The following is a 21,488-nucleotide window of genomic DNA, read 5'->3' on the forward strand; positions in this document are numbered from 1 at the left end:
CCATGGTAAAGCCGCTGCGCCTTTATTGTGGTTGAGGAGTACTTGCATCAACCTAAGAGAAAATTAATAAGAAGGAAGTCTGCAGGCTGAAACCCTTCAAATTAGCCTGGACTCGCCTGCATCTGGCTCTGAACAGAGTTAATCTCAGGGGTGGGAGTTTAGCCCTCCGGTGGACTCAACTCGCGCCTGCGGCTAACATAATGTCGCCAGGGGAGGGGCTCTGCGTCCGTTCCGCCCAGGCACTTCCGGCTCACGCGCCGTACGGAAGCGTGCTCAGCGCTGGGCTTGTGCTCCGTACGGAAGTGTGCTTTGGCGCACCGGAAGCCGACTCAACAGAGCTATGGCGGGTTTGACTGTGAGAGACCCAGCGGTGGATCGTTCTCTACGTTCTGTGTTCGGTGAGAGGAATTCGTTGTAGTCAAGCTTCGGGGAAGGACTCCCCCCTCTGCACCTCCTATATCATGAATCGCTACCGGAGCCGCTGACGGTTCGGACGTGCAGTTCTCCCTGGCTATCCTATAGGGCGTCCAACCTGGTGGACTCATGAGCAAAGAGATGTTCCCATTCTGCCGAGGTCTCGTAGGCTTTCCGCAATATCAGTGGGGAAGTTAGACTAGCGTTCAGCTTCTGTGCGTTTCTCCTTTCATGAGCTTCAATTATTCTCTAGAGGAGAAGGCGCACGGCAACAGCTCTTCACTGTCCCGTACTACTTCTCATCCTCTGTCCCAGAATACAGACTATATGCTGAGGGTATAGATCCTAGTGTCCACTTCTTGTCCTCTCCTAAGGACTTTCATCCTTTGCTTTTTATCTGTAACATTTTAGTTCATCAATAGTGGTAGCGGCCACCTGGTGTCCTGAGATGGCTTGTAAGTGAATGAATGAATGAACTATTAAGGTGTCCTCAGAGGAATTTTAAAAAGGATGGAAACGATTCTGAATTATCTTTTTGGCTGAAATAAGTTGTTTTTAAAAATACGTATGATTATTTTAGAGTACCATTTGAAAGGGACATGACAAAGTAGAATACTTTTTAAACATCTTTCACTACATTCATCGTCATTCTCCCTTAAATGTTGTATGTGTGGAAATACATAGGAACCTGTTTTAAAAATTATATTAAATAACATTGATATTTTTTGTAGTCACTGATGAGACTTGCAGATCTTTAGGTAAATACCAGTGCCGAAGTATTTATTTGCACCAAAGTTAAGGAAAATCTAACACTTGTCAGATCAGTCTGAGAGTACCTACACATTTTGTATTTAGTTTCAGTGGTATATTTCCTTTATTAAGAGGTCTGAAGAAATACAATGGAATTGGGATTGGAGAACACTATTTTGAGTCTTATATTTGATGATATAAGTTTACTTTCTCACTAAAGATCTATGTTATAAACAGAATTTTAATGTTACCTATTTTCTTCCTTAGTGGGGAACATTCCTTATGAAGCTACTGAAGAGCAGTTGAAGGACATCTTTTCTGAGGTTGGACCTGTTGTTAGTTTCAGGTGAGATCCCCTTTTCCTTCATGGTGGGAGCTTCTTAAAAATCACCACAGATTTGGCTCTTAGTAATAATGGCAGGTTTTCTTTACTGGTGACTTTTCACATACATTTTGTTCTTGTAACAGCTTTATTGAGATATAATTGATATACTATACAATTGACATTTATTCTTACCTAAAGTATGTTTTTTTCATTAAAAATGTTTTTTAGGCAGGGCACAGTGACTCACGCCTGTAATCCCAGCACTTTGGGAGGCCAAGGCAGGCGGATCACCTGGGGTCAGGAGTTCGAGACCATCCTGACCAATATGGTGAAACCTTGTCTCTACTAAAAATACAAAAATTAGCCGCCGTGGTGGCACATGCCTGTAGTCCCAGCTACTCGGGAGGCTGAGACAGGAGAATTGCTTGAACCCGGGAGGCAGAGATAGCAGTGAGCCAAGATCATGCCACTGCACTCCAGCCTGGGCAACAGAGCAAGACTCCATCTCAGGAAAAAAAAAAAAAAAAGAAAAAGTTTTAAAAAATATTTCTGTGAGGCTGTCAGAGATATAAGGTTATTTATGTTACAGTGGGCCCAATTAAAGCATGGCAGTGTTAGCAGGAACCCTGTATGTATGTAACATTTGTTCCTGACACTTGGTTCTGCTCTCCAGATTGGTATACGATAGAGAGACAGGAAAGCCAAAGGGTTATGGCTTCTGTGAATACCAAGACCAAGAGACAGCACTTAGTGCCATGCGGAACCTGAATGGGCGCGAATTCAGTGGGAGAGCACTTCGAGTGGACAATGCTGCCAGTGAAAAGAACAAAGAAGAGCTGAAGAGTGAGTACAAATCCAACTTGGATGCAGTATGGGTTAGTAAAGATGTAACAGTGAAGATTTTCCATTTCTGATATGTTTTAGAATATGCTGAAATGGTTAGCCACACAGCTTGTTTATTACTTGACTGACCTGATGTGCCTGAGTTAGGCAAGTATTATATATATCTTTTTCAAAATTTTTTATAAATTTTTTTTCAAGTAATTGTCTGAAATTTCTATACCCTTGCTCTGGATGGAGCAGGGCAAGGCCTCAAACCGTTTCAAAACTGTTCTGGCAAGCACTGTAGAGATGCATAGGGTCACTGCAGACTTAAGCATGCTGGAGGCTTGCTAGTAAGTGTATATCTTTAAGAAACAGATAAAGTTGACATTAGAAATTCTTCAGTTGCTCCAGCCTGGGCGACAGAGCGAGACTCTGTCTCAAAAAAAAAAAAAAAAAAAAGAATTTCCATTGCTAAGGAGTTATTTCCAGTTAAAGATGAATTCAAATTCATCAAGCCATTAGTAGTACTAACTATGGCATTAGTCATTCCTGTCACTGTTTTCAGGAATTTTTAAAGTTAGCATATTTTTCTCTTTTAACCTTTTGTTTCTGAAATGACTTGGCAAAAGAAGTCAATGTGCCTAGTTCTCTAACTTAGGTTAACATTGTCCTTCCATGTGATCATGATCCCCAGCTTTCCTCTGAGAACAGAAAATACACTCTCACTTTCCTCCACAGAAACAAGAGGCTTTCACATCATTTATTTCCCAGCTCTGGAGAATCTAAAATTATCAGCTGGTTCTTAGAGCAGCCCTGAAAAGTAGATATTTGAAATGATTTAGCTTTTTGTTTTGCCTCCCTAACTTTCTTGTACTTTCTTCTTGATTAGGCCTTGGCACTGGTGCCCCTGTCATTGAGTCACCTTATGGAGAGACCATCAGTCCTGAGGATGCCCCTGAGTCCATTAGCAAAGCAGTTGCCAGCCTTCCACCAGAGCAGATGTTTGAGCTGATGAAACAAATGAAGGTGGGAGGAGGCATTAGGTTATGAATAAAGCAAATCACATCAGGTTTTCAAGGAGTTACTTGAATTAGTTCCCTGAGCTCAAATAGAAATTGTCTGTAGACCACCATTTCTTGCACCTTCAATATTCTGTATGTACACAGTATATTTTACATTTTGTACGAAGAGCTTTCTAACAAACACAGCTATCCAAACAATCCAGCTGGAGTTTTGTGGCCCATAGATGTCAGATGTAGATATTAAAATTTGGCTTTTTTCCTAAATGATAGTATCACAGTACTTGAAATGCCTCTTTCTTCTCTTGCCTGCCATGACCAAGGCTTTTTTGTGCCATGCAAAAACTAATGGTGAAGAGCCTCTTGAATATTACATTTCTCAGAGGGGAATGGCTCTAAATCACTATCAGTTTCTAAGTCATAAGTATTAAACCTGAATCTGCTTATCTTCTCAGCTCTGTGTCCAGAATAGTCCCCAGGAGGCACGGAACATGTTGCTTCAGAACCCTCAGCTGGCTTATGCTTTGCTGCAAGCACAGGTGGTGATGAGAATTGTGGATCCGGAAATTGCCCTGGTGAGTGCTTCTGGTTCTTTTATGGAAATGGTCGGGTAAACCTTGAGTGGGATAGGAACTACCTGACTGCTTTGTTAAACAGACAGCTCATAGGTTTGTCTTTTCACTTTTTAGAAAATTCTGCATCGCCAGACAAATATCCCAACGCTGATTGCAGGCAACCCTCAGCCAGTCCATGGTGCTGGGCCTGGCTCAGGATCCAATGTGTCAATGAACCAGCAGAATCCTCAGGCCCCTCAGGCCCAGTCTTTGGTAGGGCTTTATCCCTTAACATTTTTTTGTATCTGTCTTAGAATGTCATTTTCTTTTTAGGAGAATATATTGAAAGAAGAATGGTCAGGAACCAGAGATGATAATTTCAATTTCCAGGCATAAAAGCAATTTCCAGGTTGCAGAGCACATGACATCTGAATGAATATAGATTCGATTCCAAGTTTGTAAAACAAAGAGATCCTTCCCGTATGCCCTTTTCTTATAAGCTAACTTTGTGTGTATGTGCATGCCTGGCACTGTGGTTGGCACTTCGGTATTCCATATGCATTATCTCATTTAATCCTCAAAGCAATTGTATGAGGTTGGCACTCTTATTATCTCCATTCTTACTGATGAAAAAAGTAAAGCTTGCTTTCAAAGCATGACACAAAACCCTAAAGCCATAAAAAATTGATACATTTGAAAACTAAAAAATTTCTATATAAAGAAAAAAATAAGTATCAAAGACATGACAAATTGAGAAAAAGTATTTACCACACATGTGATGGACAACAGACTAATAAAGAGCCCATAGTCATTCACAAGAATGTTTATTGCCTTAGAGTGAAAAATCGGAAATGTCCTAAATGTACATCAATGGAAGAATGGAGAAAATGTGTGGTACATTCATCCAGTGAAATACTGTACAACAGTTAAACTACATGTATCAACATGAATGACTTTGAAAAACATAATTCCATACAGCAGTTAAGATGAACTAGGATACATAATATCAACACAAATAATTCCAGTAACATACGGACATGAAACTAAGTGAATATGGATGCATTCCCGAAATGTAGGATATATGTTTCTGCATAAATCCCCAAAATATGTGGAGTGAGTTGCAAAATAATATATTGAGTATATAATGATTCATATAAAATTTTAAAACATTAAGAAGATGTCTTAGCGGTCATCTAAGGAGAAGAGAGCACAGGATGCGATTGGGGAAGACCATACAGGCCATTGGTTTATTTTATTTACTTATTTATTTCCTAAGCTGGGTGGCTATTTTATTTTCTATATGATTTGTATATCTGTAATTTTTCATAATAAATTTTAAAAGGCTTCCTATAAATTAGTAAGAAAATTTCCAATAACCCGGTAGAAAAATGGGAAATAGACATAAATATTTCACAAAAGTAGAAATATAAAGTAAATATATAAAAATGTATTCAACCTCAAAATAAGATAACGTAATAAGTTATCATTTATATATGTAATGTTATAAGATAAAGTAAATAGAAACTACAATAAGCTACCATTTTTCATTTCTCAGGTTGGCAGAGGTACAGGGCAGGGGCCAGCAAACATTTTTCTGTAAATGCTCAGACAGTAAATATTTTTGGCTTTGCAAGTCACAGGATCTGCCACAGCTACTCTGCCATGGTAGTATGAAATCAGCCATAGGCAATATGTGAACAAGTGTTTGTGGTTGTGTTCCATTAAAAGTTTGTTTATAAAACCAGGCAGTGAGCCCGATTTGGCCCATGGGTCATAGTTTGCCAACCCCTGCTCTAAATAAATAAATAAATACATTTTCAGAGGTAGAAAAAAAAACTAAGGCCCGGAGAGGTTAGCTGGTCCAAAAATTGACACAATTATAAGTGGCAGATCTAGTTCTGAACCTGGTTTTATCTGACCTCACAGCCAGTTTTCTCTTAACTACTTTCCTATACAGCTCTTCCTTTTCTGTTGTAGAGTTTTGTGTTCCTTAAACGTGTATGTAATTTTTTTTATATAACTTGGCTTTTATTCTTTATTTATTGAGCTGTTTCTAATTCAAGGGACTAAGTTTTTTGGGGAATGCACAGATGAAAAGATGACATTCTCTTTTTCTCAACGAGTTTTAATGTAGCATTAAAAAAAAAAAATTCACATTCCCCCAAAACCAGAATTATATCTAAGGACAGGAGTGAGAAAAAATTGGTTAAATTAAAAAAAAATTAATTTTAAAAATGTGGACTACCAGCAGTTGTTTTTTTTTTTAAAAGAGTCCCAGTCTCCTTTTATGTTTCTTGGGTTTAGGGCTTTTTTTTTCTTTTTTTTTTTTTTTTTTTTTTTTACTCTTATTGGTAGCCCCAATCATGAAGTTAACAATAGGTGCTATGTGCTGCCTTGCCACACAGATAAGACTTGTCAATCTCTACATTGAGAATATGTTCCATCTTAACCATGTTCCATATAACCAGGCTCATGACGTGTATTGCAACTTGCTTCTGTGGAGTTTAAAGTGTGTGACAAATCTAATGCTGCATAAGACATGCCATACAAAAAGGATGTTTAGTAGTATATTTGGGGCTGTTCATTTGAAGAGGACTTTTAAGGTCGTAGTATATTGAGTATCCACAGAGGCATGTACATACTCTGTTTTTTTTCTTGGTCAGGGTGGAATGCATGTCAATGGCGCACCTCCTCTGATGCAAGCTTCTATGCAGGGTGGAGTTCCAGCACCAGGGCAAATACCAGCTGCTGTCACAGGACCTGGCCCTGGTTCCTTAGCTCCTGGAGGTAAGTTTCATTTAGTCTTCACCATTTCAGTACTTGCTAAAGTTTTGTTATAGCCACTGTTGCAGTGCAGCCAAATATGATAATGGGATCCTTAGGTAAAATTAATACACAGCTAGAAAGTATATACCTTAGGTGGAGGAAATAGTAGATTTCTTACATTAAATCCTATATGTCTAATTATAAGAACAGGGAAAGGGACAGTAAAGTGAAAGAGCATAGTAAAACTTCCAAGTTAACAAGGGGGAAAATGGAATGAGTGGAAACGAAATCAAGCCAGCAAAAATAGAGAAAAGGATAAAAGGAAGAGACAGTGTAAAATAAGTAATAATAAATGTAGAGTAAGATGGAAGGAATAAAAACTAATGTAGTTGTTACTCTGCTAAATATGAATGAACTGTTAGATTAGGTTCAAAAGCTCATGAAGAAAACAGACAAAAAAATACAAGGTCACATTTGTTATAGCATATTAAACTGACGTAAAATTGTATTTTAACAAACATAATCAGAACAAACAACAAAAGGGAAAAAGAGAAATTTAAAAGCTATATACATTTATTGAAAGTATATAGATCGGCAATTAATAAGAGTATTGCTCATATACTTGTAACTGTTCCTTGTTCAACAATTGTAACTAAGAAGATTGAGTGAAATAATGATTCCCCATATGAAACATCTGTATGAACACATGATGTATTACCAATATTTAAAGTTTTTTTATGTAACAAACTTGCTTTTTGTTAATTTATCTAATCTAGGGTAGGTTGAGTACAACACTACTCATGGAGAGTGATTTAATTCTAAATTGTTCTGTTCTGTAGGGAATCCAGTCTGCAGAGCTAAGTTGATGAGGAATGGAAGAAGAGATTTTTTAAAGAAATTTCTGCAAACTCGGGAATTTTTTGTATCTACTTTAGGATTGTTATGTATCTACTTTATCCTAATAGAGTTATACTTGTATTTAAATTATCTTTCATGACAGGAGGTCCATGGGTAAGTGACATTGTTTTCCTGTATTATAGAAGAGCTTCCTGCCAAGAGTTTGATAACCAATGAGATGAATTATTCTTATTGAACTCACTATTCTGTCACTGAAACATAAAGTACAAGTTGTAAATATACTAACAAACCCCATCTTCTCTCTCATTGCATTGTTGAATATCTTCCTTTGTAGGTTTCTGCTTGTGGAGCAGAATGAGGAGATTTGTAAACTCAGCCACTGTTCTAATTTTTCTTTTCTGCTGTTCTAATTGGTGTTTTTTCTTGTCTGCCCTTTATCTTCTAGGAGGAATGCAGGCTCAGGTTGGAATGCCAGGAAGTGGACCAGTGTCCATGGAACGAGGGCAAGGTAAATAAATATTAATATCTGACTAATGTTAATTGGTCTTGGAAGTGTTCCACATCCACAGTATCTAATATGGCAGCCACTAACCACCCATGGCTATTTCAATATTAAGTTAATTAAAATTAAGTAAAATTTAAAACTCAGTTCCTCAGTCGCAATAGCCACATTCCAAGTGCTCAGTGGCCACAGGTGACTAGTGGATACCACACAGGACATTGCAGATATAGAACATTTCTATCATCGTAAAAAGATCTATTGGACAGTGCTGGTCTAGACTTTCCACCTGGTGATTCAGAGTCCAGCTCTACAAGAATTGATAATGAAGCAAGTGGATCATTTGTTTCCTGATTTCTATTCTAATAATTCCACTGACATGTTCTCTCTCCCTGTGTGGATATCTGTTGACTGAGTAAGGAATTTTAATAATGAGCATGTAAATATGTGGCTGGGTATGTAGAAGACTAGATTTAAACCCCAGAGAAAACTGGGAGGGGATCATAGTTCTGTAAAGCCTACTTAATGAACATCTGTTGTGCCGTGGCTGTACTGCTATATACAACAGTAGCTGCTGCTCCAAAATCTCCATGTTATTTCTTCATGTTACTGGAGTTTGAAGGACAAGAAAGTGCAGTGGTTCCGTTGGAAACAATGTTAGGAGGAGAGATGGTAAGAAAAGAGAAGGAACTGAGTGCATACTATATGCCAGGCACTTTAATTTTCATAAATAATCTTGTGAGTTAGGTGGCAGCACCTCAGTTTTACAGGCAAAGAGTTGGAAGCTTAGAATAAGTTACTTTCTTAAGGGGACAAGGTAAGTAAATATTAATGTATGAGTAATGTGGACTGGATTTGGTGCTCTTATTCTCTCTTCCAACTAGTAAGTGGCAGAGCTAAGATTCAGAAGTCTTTGACTCCAGAATCTGTCCTCTTTCTGTCACTCCACACTGCCTCTGTTAACTTCCAAGTATATTCTTCAGTGTCTTCTACTCTTATTCCTTGGGAATAAGGTGATGGGAAAGACTGCTTTGGACAAGCATAGAGAAGCTTAAGGTTTTTTCTTTTGTAGCATATGGCTTATAAGTGGAACCCATTTAAAAAGCAAAATATTGGCTGGGCACAGTGGCTCATGCTTGTAATCCCAGCACTTTGAGAGGCTGAGGTGGGTGGATTGCTTGAGCTCAGAGGTTTGAAACTAGCCTAGACAACATGGCAAAACCCCGTCTCTATAAAAAATACAAAAACTAGTTGGGCAATGGTGGTGTGCACTTGTGGTCCCAGCTACTTGGGAGGCCGAAGTGGAAGGATCACTTCAGCCCAACAGGTTGAGGCTGCAGTGAGCCATAATCGGGTACCACTGCACTCCAGCCTGGGCAACAGAGCAAGACCCTGTCTCAAAAAATATATATATATACACACACACACACGTATGTATACACACATACATACATAAACATTAATATACAAGCCTGTGGTTTTTACACTGGGGTTGGTTGCTGAAGTGACAGAATTGACTTTTTCTTGTTAGAAGTCTGACAGCAGGACAAGCTCCCTGGCCAAATATCTCATATTTTCTCTAAGCATCCCATGCTTTTGTGCTATTGTACGACCCCCTATCCCCACCGCACCACTGTCAATAGATCATATATGTTCCCCAGAGTATTTCTGCAGTAATGAGAAGGTATTAGGGTTTCAGTCATACTTCTGCCTGTCATGGGGCCAGCACTCAATCCATCAGGTTTTAGCTGTTTAACGCATACTTGCACAAGACATTTTCCTGTTATAGTTATCTTCACCTTTTTGTCAGAAATTGACAAAGGGAAATGACTCATATTTTGAGGGTATTTCCAGGATGTCTTCATGCAGAGACAAAGTGAAATGAGCTTTCTTTTATAGTTTCCTTCAGTACCCAGCAGAGGAAGCAAGAGTCTTTTCGTGTGTGCCTAGTTTGTCTTACTTTTCCTGAAATCCATGCTGCTTTTGTACATTTGTAATGCTAAAAGGAGATGGAGATGTTTGAGAAGATACTTCTTGCTTCCCTGCCATGTTTGTTTAGTGTTGGTACCCATGTCATCTCATTAGTCTTTGTTTGCTGTTGTCATGATGTTTATTATCAAAGACTTGCTGTGGCAGAGTATTTCTTGTGGAGTGATGTTCTCTTTCGTCATGTAAAGTTCATTCACTGCATTTCCCCATCTGATACATTTTTGACAGCAGAAATTTTTGTGCTTTAAAATGTGACAAAAATAGAATTGCCGTACTTCAGTTATGGCCGCTTCAGAATGAATCTTGCCTTCCAGATTCAGTGCAGTTTCTTTTATGTTTTGCTTCTGAAACTACATTTATGTTCTTTGCATAACTAGAAGATTCAAAACTATCCTTTTTATATATTTTTTTCCTAATGATTTCATAAGGAGACCTAAGGGAAAACTAGTAGCAGAGGTGAAAATCGAAAATGTCAGGTTATTCCCACCTAGATCAAACCAGTGCCCCCATGGGATTCTCTTTCAAAAGCTATCTGGTCAAAATGGAACTGTTTCAGAGACCCAAAGGAGCTAGTGTAGTTTAGAGAGATTTTGTAGCCTGGAGCAAGCCGATGAACTCTTGGCTTTTTAACTTATATATGTAAATCTCAGTCTCCGTGTGTGTATGTTTCTGCGTGTGTATGCAAGCTATTTTAAGTGTCTGCTCTTTCTCCTTTTGAACTTACTGCTTACCTAGGAACCCTACAGCACTCGCCCGTGGGACCCGCCGGGCCTGCATCAATTGAGCGAGTTCAAGGTACCCATTGTATCTGTGGGTTTCCTTTTGCTTGTGGTGTTCAGGGTGGGACGTTGAGAGGAAAAGAGCTGCGTGGCAGTCATCCTTGCGTTCAGAACCCAAAAGGGTAGTGTTTTTGGGTTTTTGTTTTTTTAATTTTTTCCTGTTGAGGCCACAAGCCTAAGATTGACCTCTTCACACAGGGCAGAGAACATGGATGATATGGGCATCTGTCCGAGGCTGTACTCCCTCCCTACTGGTGTCAGGAGGCTTGGATGGAATAGCAGTCTGTAAGGAGACAGCGGGTTCTTGCAGAGCCATGGCAGTGTTCACATATGCCAAGACTCTACCTCTCTTTTGTGACTCTGGTCCTTGAACTAAGATTGATTAGAAGGAAAACCAGGAGCATAAGTTTCTCCAGGTCGCAGTGCTAGTCCTTGGCAGGTTGCTCCCCAGTTTGCTCTTTATATAATTCCATCCATACCTCTGACATGGCACAGATTCTGCCTACACCCTGCTTCTGTTCTTGAGCTGCAAGAGGATTCTGCTGTGGTGAGGTTTCACCCACTCTAAGGTGTCTGAATTATGTTGTCAGTGGTATATAGAGTCATTTCTTGTTTGCTTATGTGTCTTTCACAGCAGTAACTCCCCGTTTGTTTCCCTGTCAGTGCCGATGCAAGACCCCAGAGCAGCTATGCAGCGGGGATCCTTGCCTGCCAACGTCCCAACCCCTCGAGGCTTGTTAGGAGATGCTCCGAATGATCCACGGGGAGGCACTTTACTTTCTGTAACTGGAGAGGTAGAGCCTAGGTAAGCACTAACATAGAAGGAAACAGTTGAAGAAATCAGAATTGTCCCTTCTTCCCTGAGAACAAAATCTTTCTCTACCAGTTGTACCTGTTTGCCTACTTCAAAAGATAGATCAATATTCATGGCCACTGTCCAAGGATAAGCACTTCTCCTAAGGCAGAACTATGTACTTGAGTATGTCATTTTGAGCTACTGTATTTTTAGAAATTGGAAATTTTAGTATACATACTTGAACAGGGAAATTTATAGTAGTGGAAATATTAATCATAGCAATAATAGGCCGGGTGCAATGGCTCACGCCTGTAATCCCAGTACTTTGGGAGGCCAAGGTGGGTGGATCACTTGAGGTCAGGAGTTCGAGACCTGCCTGGCCTACGTGGCGAAATCCCGTCTCTACTAAAAATAGAAAAATTAGCCAGGTGTGGTGGCGGGCACCTATAATTACAGCTACTCGGGAGGCTGAGGCAGGAGAATCACTTGAACCCAGGAGGTGGAGGTTGCAGTGAGCCGAGGTCATGCCACTGCACTCCAGCCTGGGCAACAAGAGTGAAACTCCATTTCAAAAGTAAATAAATAAATAAAATCATAATAGCAGTAATAATAATGGACATTAATGGGGATCATGCCTCTGACTTTGCTCTGAGTACTTTGCTTAGATCATCTTGTTAAATCCACAAGATCCTGTGAGATGGATACCATTATTAGTCCCATTTTACACATGAAACTGATGTGTGGAAAAGTTAAGTAATATGTCCAATATCACACAGCTAATAAGTGATAGAGCCTAGATTTGAACCCATACAGTCTGAATCCAGAGCTCATGTTCTTATGCATTGTTCTGCAAACTCATATGTATAATGAATATTCATTGATTCCTCCCTAATTATGAACCAAATACAAAATTCTAGAATACATGGATTCATATCTCTGTAGCTTTTCTTCCATCTATTTGGTGTTATTTTCTTGTTAGTGTTCATAGACTGTTTACATCAGCTCTTTGTTGGATGTTTACTTACTGATCTGGCTGGTACTTTGTTGTTGTTTTGTTCTATTTTAAAATATAACGTTTTTCTCCATCTCCAGAGGTTACTTGGGACCACCTCATCAGGGTCCACCCATGCACCATGTCCCTGGCCATGAGAGCCGAGGACCACCCCCACATGAACTGAGGGGAGGGCCATTACCCGAGCCCAGACCTCTAATGGCAGAACCAAGAGGACCCATGCTAGATCAGAGGGGTCCACCCTTGGATGGCAGAGGTAAGGGGAGATCACATTGCAAATGCCATAATGAACTCAGCTGTCTTGGGCTCTAATCTGGGATAAAGAATGCTGGAACAGTAGGTTTGCAAGCATCTTTAAGGTTTATCCACAAATCTGAGAAACTGGGGAGGAGAGAATAGTCTCATATGTTAATAGCTGAGGGGGCAAATGTGACTAGAAGAGATTTCTATCTTTCTTGGATTGTTCATCATTCTTGCAGTACATGCAAGTAGCTACATAATGGTTTTCTTACAATTTTCTTTATAGGTGGAAGGGATCCCCGAGGAATAGATGCACGAGGGATGGAGGCCCGAGCCATGGAGGCAAGAGGGTTAGATGCCAGAGGATTGGAGGCCCGTGCAATGGAGGCCCGTGCGATGGAAGCTCGTGCAATGGAGGCCCGAGCGATGGAGGCCCGTGCGATGGAAGTCCGAGGGATGGAGGCCAGAGGCATGGATACCAGAGGCCCAGTGCCTGGCCCCAGAGGACCTATACCTAGTGGAATGCAGGGTCCCAGTCCAATTAACATGGGGGCGGTTGTCCCCCAGGGATCCAGACAGGTATGTGTAGCACTGACTTCTGGCATCCAAGTGAAATCTTGATCTATTCAGGAATTGATTATTGAGCCTAATTATTACTGCCTTCTGACTTGGGCTGTTTCTCAGCTTGTTAGAAAGGGAAGACTCGGATCTCCCTGTAGCTTCTCTATCCCTTAGGGTGGTGATTTTCTGGCTATCAGGATTGTAGTTCCAAAAAAAACAACCTTATCCCACAATAAGTAGCTATTCATTTGGAGCAGAGCCCCTGAAAATTTAGGGGTTAGAAAGTAGTCTTCATTGGGGTACAAACCAACATCATGTACACGGTTTTTTCCAAAATATACTTGCCCGGATCTCATCCCAGGTATAACTCAGAATCTCTTATCAGTAGGATCTGAGCATGGATAGTTTGAAAAACTTCCCCCAAATGATTCTAATGTGAACCCTGACTGGGAACCACGGGGTTAGAGTATATGAAGAGCTGTTAGTGGCCATTTAGATAATCTTAGGTTTACAGAGACCTGTGTTAATTTATTGTCATCACATAGCCTAAGTGAACAGTGGAATGTGAAAGGCAATTTATTAATAATCACCTTAAAAGGTGTGGAACTGAAGTCTTGTCTCCTCTCTTTTGTTTGGGTCTCTGCCTGTGTGTACATGCTCCCTCTTCATCTTCACTTTGTTGTGGAGAGGTGGTATGTGTGTTTCTTCTGTGAGTTTTTATATGCTGGCACCTTCATTTCCCTCTAACTGCTCCACCTTCCTTTTCCCCCCTTCCTCTATGTACTTCTCTCTTCTATTTTTTTATGTGTCTTCCTCCCCATGTCTGTGTGTATGAGAGAGAGAAAGATAATGGCAGAGCTGGAATGGAATACATCAGTCGTCTAATTCCCTCAGTTTATAGGTTTGGAAATTAAGGCCCAAGAACTCAGGTGACTTGACCAAATTCACATGACTAAAAAGTGGCAGAGCAAGGAACAGAAGCCACTACTTTTTCCACTTTACTACTGTGTCCTGTTATCTTCACATTTGTGTGTGTGTATATGTGTGGATATGTGTCTACCCCCTCCTCTGTAATATGAAATACAAATAGAGGGTTTTTTTGCTATGTGTAGAATAAAACTGTTCTCTATTGTGTTTGAAGTGTTTGTGGGCCTTGATTTTTATTGTACTCTCTATGGTCAGTAGCCTAGTAACAGAAATGGTTTTTATGCATTCATTCTGTCACTCAGCAAATATTTATTGAGCACCTACTATGTACCAAACATAGATCTAGATACGGGGGATACTGCAGTGTGAACAGAACAAAGCCCCTTCCCCCATGGGCTTACATTCTAGTTGGGAAGACAGATAACCAACAAATAACTGCATAATGCGCTTATGTAATTTTACTGGTAGTTCTATGGTGCAAGACATTGCAAGTAAGGGTTGGAAGAACATTTCTGGATAATATTTTGCTCCTTTCTCTCTGCTGGTACTTGAACTTATTACCCTAATACTAGGTTTATATCATTTTCATTAGTAGATTCGATAAAGCCAATTAGATCTGAGGCAAGAGAAAATACAAATTTTATCTTCAAACCTTTAAAAAAATTTTAAATATATTAACTTATAAATATATATATTCGTTCATCTATAAAAGATATATATATTAAGAACTTCAAGCCAGGCATGGTGACATGCACCTGTAGTGCCAGCACTCTGGAGGCTGGGGCGGGAAGACCATTTAAGCCTAGGAGCTTGAGGCTGTGGTACATTCTGATCGCACCTGTGACTAGCCACTGCACTCCAGCCTGGGAAGCATATTAGACTCCCATCTTTAAAAAAAAAGAAAGCCAGGGTAGAATCCTGTAGTCCCAGCTACTCTGGAGGCTAAGGCAGGAGGATCAGTAGAGCCAAGGAGTTGGAGGCCAGCCTACACAAGATAGTGAGACCACATCTTAAACTAAAAGGAACCTTGCTTCCTCTCCTCTGCTTGTCTCCCCTGTGGCCCTCTAGGTCCTGTAGATAATCACTGTTATTAGATTTTTCATGTTACTTTCTGGAAAATATGAATATATATTATTTTTCCCCTTTCACTGTTCTGTACCTTTTTTTTTTTTAACTTAACAACATGTCCTTAATTCATACTTTTAAATTAGATTTTAAAATTAACTGTAGTCCACTTAGTTAGAAACTTGTGGGCAAAAGGCTTATTATTACTAGGGTGATTATACAATTTATCATCTAAAGGAGAACATGAAAGAAAGTGCTGTTACTTTACTTGGAGGCAAAAACATAAACTGGGACTATCTTAGGGAAACCAAGATGTATGGTCACTCTTGCTAGTACTTATCTGCCTAGAACAAGCACACCTAGAAACTTAAAATGGCCGTTATCAAGTGGTTAGATCACAGTTACAGTACCTCAGATTCAAGCTTCAAAAAGATTATACTCAATTCCGAATTGTGCTGCTATAAACTCATGTGACCAAACACCACCCGTTCCCCAATAACCTATGGAAATAAAAAATTTAAAAAAAAAGATTGTACTCATAGGTGTCTCAGACCCATAATAGCTCGTTGATGTTCAGATTGGTCTCTGGAAACTTGTCTCTGGTTTCAGTATTGATAATGAACACAACAGTGATAATATTCTAGCAGTCTGTACAAATCTGTACTAATGTTTCATCTATCCATTGTCTTTGGGAAATGAGTTAATGCATGTAAGTGAATGTTCCAGATAATAGAACTATTCTACCAAGTTTTTTAACTTTTTTAATAAAAAAATTATAAGATGTATTTGATATTTCCTTTCTTGAACAGGATACAAAAAAATAGTTTAATCAGTTTTGACTACTCAAGGTCATCATTAAATAGATTCATTATTGTCTATACCGTAATATAAAACATAGTTATCTCCTGTTTGGTTTCTGGTCTCCTTCACTGTCAGGCTGTCGCCTGGCTCTTCATATTGCTAAAGTGGTATCTGCTCCTAACAGTTGTTTATCCATATTTCTTTTATGTTTTGCTGCTTCTAATCTGCTGGGTAAGCAGGTAACAAGTTTGTTAACAATATGTGTTTATTAAGAGAGTACCTAAGCCCTGGGTGAATGCCTGAGTGTGAACATAATGCTTATATAGGGACATTCTAACAGTTACATTTGGTACTCAAGAGATCTTTTCCTTGGGTTCTGGTAGTCTTGCAAAGGGTTGAACTCATTGAAGATCTTAAATACCAGTAAGTATGATATCACTGTACTTGCTTCTTTCACTTGAGTCAGTCATATTTTTTGGTCTACATTTAGCAGAAAGCATCTGCCATATGTTCTCTATGGAAAGCTATAAACAGCAAATGTTGGGCTAATAGCAGTCTTTTTCCTGGAGGCCTTCCCATTGCCTTTCTGCCTCTCTGACATTATGAACATCTCTGCCTCACTTGTGGGATAGGGCCCTTTGGGACAAACTACCTGTATCTGATTGAACTAGGGTAGGGGGTGGCCCTGTGAATGTAACTTCCCCAGTGGACCAGCATACATTTTCTCTAGACTCTGTTGGCTTTCATTTGTATTTCCAGTGAACACTAGTTTCCAGGGTGCTCTCAGTTTTCACTGTGCTTATTTGGCTGAATTTTGATTAATTCAGTGGTATCCAGTTGTGCTGTGTGATATTTGTTGATGATGCTGGAGTGGTTGTAAGCAAGTATGTCGAACTTGCTAGTTGATCTCTGGCTAAACCCTGCCTTCTGCTATTGCTAACAGTAGAAAATGATCTTCAGAGTCATTGATTTGCTTTTTTTACTCATATCTGTATAGAGATCGTAATTTGTCACATTATTACTGAATTCAGGTTACCTATACATTAAAAATGCCAAAAATCTCTCTTTTTTCTTTGTACACATAGGTCCCAGTCATGCAGGGAACAGGAATGCAAGGAGCGAGTATACAGGGTGGAAGCCAGCCTGGCGGCTTTAGTCCTGGGCAGAACCAAGTCACTCCACAGGATCATGAGAAGGTAAGCAACACTGTCTGACTGCCTCCTTATGCACAATTCTAGCCTTTTTGATTCCTCTTTTCACAGTTACCATGTGACGATCCTGGGTCTTCAAAGTCCCTTTGGAGGTGATGTTTATTCTAACTTAGAACTCTTTTATGATCTTGTTACCTGAAAATTTGTGAGTCTGGTCCTGAAGTTCCGAATGGATGTGAAGTTCTTAAATGGATGTAAATGGCAGCTTATTTTATATTTCACACTCATCTGCCAATAGCAGGTTTTTCTTGTTCAGGCCAGATTGACCTGAAAATCCACACCCTTTTTCCTTCCCTTTCTACTTTATCCCTAAAAACAATAGTAGATTCTCCATGATTATATCTTTCTGTTTTTATATTTGACCATTGTGGGGAGCTTATGTCTGATAGAAAGGCTAAAATTTGTGAAAAAGAGAGACTTTCAAAACAGGATTAAAACTTGAAGGATTTCCAGGGCTCACAGATACCATCTTAGTCTCCGGGAACTTTGCGTTCATGAAGTTGTCTGTTTTGAATCGTCTAATCTTAGGTATTTTAATTTATACTTGTTCTTTTCATTGTACCTTTTCTCACCAGTTTTTTTTTATTTTTTATTTTTTTTGGAGGGGGGCTGTTGGTTTTTTTCTGTGTGAAATGTTCTTCCTTTTTCCATTTTGCTTCTTATCCCACTACAGTAGCTTTTTGGACAGAAGCTGGTGGTGGGTTTTTTGTTTTGTTTTGTATTTTTTAGCTGCCATCATTAAAACTCACTACCTTTTTTTTCCTCTGCACAGGCTGCTTTGATTATGCAGGTTCTACAACTGACTGCAGACCAGATTGCCATGTTGCCTCCTGAGCAAAGGCAGAGTATCCTGATTTTAAAGGAACAAATACAGAAATCCACTGGAGCACCTTGATAGGTGAGCAAACTTAATCCCCATCTGAGTAGGACTAGCTCCTTGTCTATTCTGGATATATACTTTTAACCTTAACCAACAAGATTGTTCTCTCAGCGGCCCTCAATCCACTCAGTTAGACTCTCCTTTACCCTTCAGTAGGTCAGCTCCTGTAGGGATAGAGTAAGGCTATACAATATTTGTTCAGTTGTTGAATTGCTTATAATCTTTCCTAATGACAAAGGTAATGTATGATCAGTTTAACAAAAGTAATCATATACAGAAATGTAGAAAGTGAAAGGTAAAAAGCCCTGTTTCCTCAATCTTACTCCCCAGACAAAACCTCTAAATATAGTTTGGTGTGTATCCTTTTACAATCAGTTGTATTATTTTATTCCAAACTGTCCTGTCAAAATGGAAAAAATACAAAGCATTTCAATAAAATGTGTAAATATTTTGTTTCCTGTATTTATTTTATAGTGAATATTTTGATGTTGAACTATAGTAGCACATAATTTAAGGTAGTAAATGTCCGTCATCACCATCAGTTTCTATATATTTTGGAGATCGCTGTACCCTGCTACCCTTATTTTTCTTGCTCATCATTTAGGCAGAAAGAATCCAGGGGCCAAGCACAGTGGCTTAGCCCTGTAATCTCAGCTTTGGCAGGCTGAGGTGGAAGGATTACTTGAGACCAGGAGTTCAAGACCAGCCTAAGCAACATAGTGAGACCCCATCTTTACAAAAATTTTTAAAAAAATTAGCCAGGCATGGTGAGATGCACCTATAGTTCCAGCTACTTGTGAGGCTGAGGTGGGAGGACTGCTTGAGTCCAGGAGGTCAAGGCTGCAGTGAGCCATGATTATGCCACTGCACTCTAGCCTGGGTCACAGAGTGAGGCCCTGTGTCAAAAAAAAAAAAAAAAGGATCCAGGTAACCTGCTTCATAAATAATCATGTGACAGCTTGATTACACATACATGTATCAGTGTTTCTTTTAAAAAAAATTTCCCCAGCATTTTGTATTTTATAAACAATTCTTTTTTCTAAAAACTGTTTAAAATTCACGTTGCCCCACTATCAGGTAGGACAGCACAATTTAAATTTCTACTTTTTACCCCATCCATATTATAATTCCTATTCTTATGTTATATAATAGTGAACTCATTTAACTATTAATAATTACCACTCTTACAAAATATATCGTTTTAATCCATACTTGTGATGTCTTTAAACATTTAAACTGCAACTATGCATCATATATGTATTTAGACTTTAAATGAATTAATGAGAAGCTGTCATAGATAGAAGGCTCAGTAGACTTTTGGTACCTTAACGTTTTATTCCACAAACCCCACATATTCTTTTTTTTTTTTTTAGTAAAAGTATAGACTACCTATTACATTCAGAGGAAAAGATAAAAATTATTTCTTTTACTAATTTACTTAAGCCAGAGAAGGCATTCCCTACAATGTGAGAAAATTACTGCTTACTGTTTCTGGATAGTGGAGGTAGAAATGTTTCTGAAATTTCTTTCATTATATTTTTGCTTATAAGATGTTTAATTTAAGGCCTTGCATATTAACCACAAGGCAAAGTTTTTGTCTATTTTTTTTACCTTTTATTTTTAAATAGTCATAGACTCAAGGAAAGTTGGAAAAATAGTACAAGGAGTCTCATGTACCCTTCACCCAGTGTAGTACAAAACCAAGAAATTGACATTAGCACATTACTGTTAACTTGACTACAAACTCAGTTTTCACCATTTTAAAAAAACTATCATAATTTGTGTATATGTATGTGTGGTTCTATGCAATTTTATGTGGGCAAGATCTTATTGTGTGTCTACTGGTGTTTGTGCATACCATGGCTAAAGTGTTGGCTTTTCCTCCATCCTGTACCTAGCTAGTTGTGATCCATCTCTGCCATCATGGACAGGCTTCTATACTATTGTCATTAGAGATGAATGGTTCTCAAACAAGGGCAGTTTTGCCCCCTAGGGGACATTGTCTTGAGACATTTTTGGTCATCACAACTTTAGGGAGTATGGCATGCTACTGGCATTCAGTGGGTAGAAGCCAGAGATGCTGCTAAACATCCCATAATGCACAGGATGGTCCCCCTCACCCACTTCCCAATAGCAACTAGTACTCCAGCCCAAAATGTCAGTAGTGCTGAGGTTGAGAAACCCTGCTGCAAGGGCTGATTGCTTTGAGGAGGCAGGAGACAGACACCTTGCAGATCTGTCCTGGTGATTTGATTGTATGCCTGTCCTCCCTCCCCTAGCCTTTTTATTTTTTTTCCTGAAGTTTTTCCTGAAGAGAGCTTTGTCTTCACTTCTAATGGCTTTATCCTAACTTCTTCTTACAGGTTTTCAAAAATACCTGGCAAGAAATCTGGAAATTCTATAATTTTGTTGAAATATTGAAAAAAGATGACCTGCATCCTAACCCTTGAATGACTCAAATCAGTGCCAGGTGGAGGACTCCCATCACCTTCTCTCAGAACAAAATCACTTCATTTTATTGTCTTAGTTTGTATATTTTCTGTGACTTTAAATAAACTTTGAACACAATTTTAGTACACTGCAAATTGATACACATGACCTTTTTGCTTTTAAAAAGCTTAACACTAAGGGTGAAACCTTAGATGTGTTTTCTACCCTTACTGCAGTATTGTACTTTAACATATTGCCATAGTTTTGTTTTTATTTTAAGTTAACCATTTATTCTTCTTGATGATATTTGAGAATTTCTCAGAAGCAATGTTTTCTGGAACTAGGTTTTTGTTTAGTTTGCTTCCAGTAAGAATTATTATAAGGCTTTGCCCTCTGAAAATATTCTAGCACTTCTGAGTCTTCTGGGAGAAAATAGCACATGCTTAGAGCTATAAAATGGTCAGAAGGCTAACAGAGCAAAGAGCCTAGCACAGCCGTGTGTTTAGTTTAGAAAAATCCAAATATCAAAATGCATTTGTTTCAATAGCAGGTCTGAACATGTATAATTCAGAGTTAAGACAAAAATTGTTTTAGCACTGGTTTGAGTAGTGTCAGCAACACAAGAGACTGTTGACATTTACTTGTGTGTTCTTAAACTTATCAGTCTAGGCAGTCAACTTTGAAAGTTTAAAAAGCCACTGATTTTTCACATGTTCAAGATGAAATAAAAACAGAAATCAAATGAACAAAATACATTTCATCCTATCTTCCAGGCAGTCCCTAACCT

General features: G+C 39.0%; 1 protein-coding gene and 1 non-coding gene across 3 annotated transcripts; one reads left to right on the forward strand and one right to left on the reverse strand.

The window, feature by feature from the left end:
- The first annotated feature begins 263 nt into the window (after positions 1 to 263).
- CSTF2 (cleavage stimulation factor subunit 2) lies at positions 264 to 20,856 on the forward strand. 2 transcript variants are annotated; one of them, XM_054471619.2, is made up of 15 exons: positions 264 to 398; positions 1,432 to 1,510; positions 2,163 to 2,332; positions 3,204 to 3,340; positions 3,789 to 3,908; positions 4,023 to 4,160; positions 6,551 to 6,674; positions 7,957 to 8,019; positions 10,735 to 10,794; positions 11,442 to 11,583; positions 12,667 to 12,842; positions 13,113 to 13,405; positions 17,266 to 17,376; positions 18,164 to 18,289; positions 20,635 to 20,856. In XM_054471619.2, the coding sequence occupies exons 1-14, from the start codon at positions 341 to 343 to the stop codon at positions 18,284 to 18,286; spliced, it is 1,794 nt and encodes a 597-aa protein (XP_054327594.1). In that variant the 5' UTR covers positions 264 to 340; the 3' UTR covers positions 18,287 to 18,289; positions 20,635 to 20,856. The 2 variants fall into 2 exon arrangements, with proteins under 2 accessions (XP_054327594.1, XP_054327595.1); XM_054471620.2 differs by lacking the exon at positions 10,735 to 10,794.
- LOC129025553 (small nucleolar RNA SNORA9) lies at positions 2,532 to 2,664 on the reverse strand. The gene has a single exon (XR_008497301.1). It is a non-coding gene; the product is annotated as a small nucleolar RNA SNORA9 (small nucleolar RNA).
- Positions 20,857 to 21,488: the final 632 nt, after the last annotated feature.

Source organism: Pongo pygmaeus, chromosome X (assembly GCF_028885625.2).
Source record: "Pongo pygmaeus isolate AG05252 chromosome X, NHGRI_mPonPyg2-v2.0_pri, whole genome shotgun sequence".
NCBI classification, from domain to species: domain Eukaryota; kingdom Metazoa; phylum Chordata; class Mammalia; order Primates; family Hominidae; genus Pongo; species Pongo pygmaeus.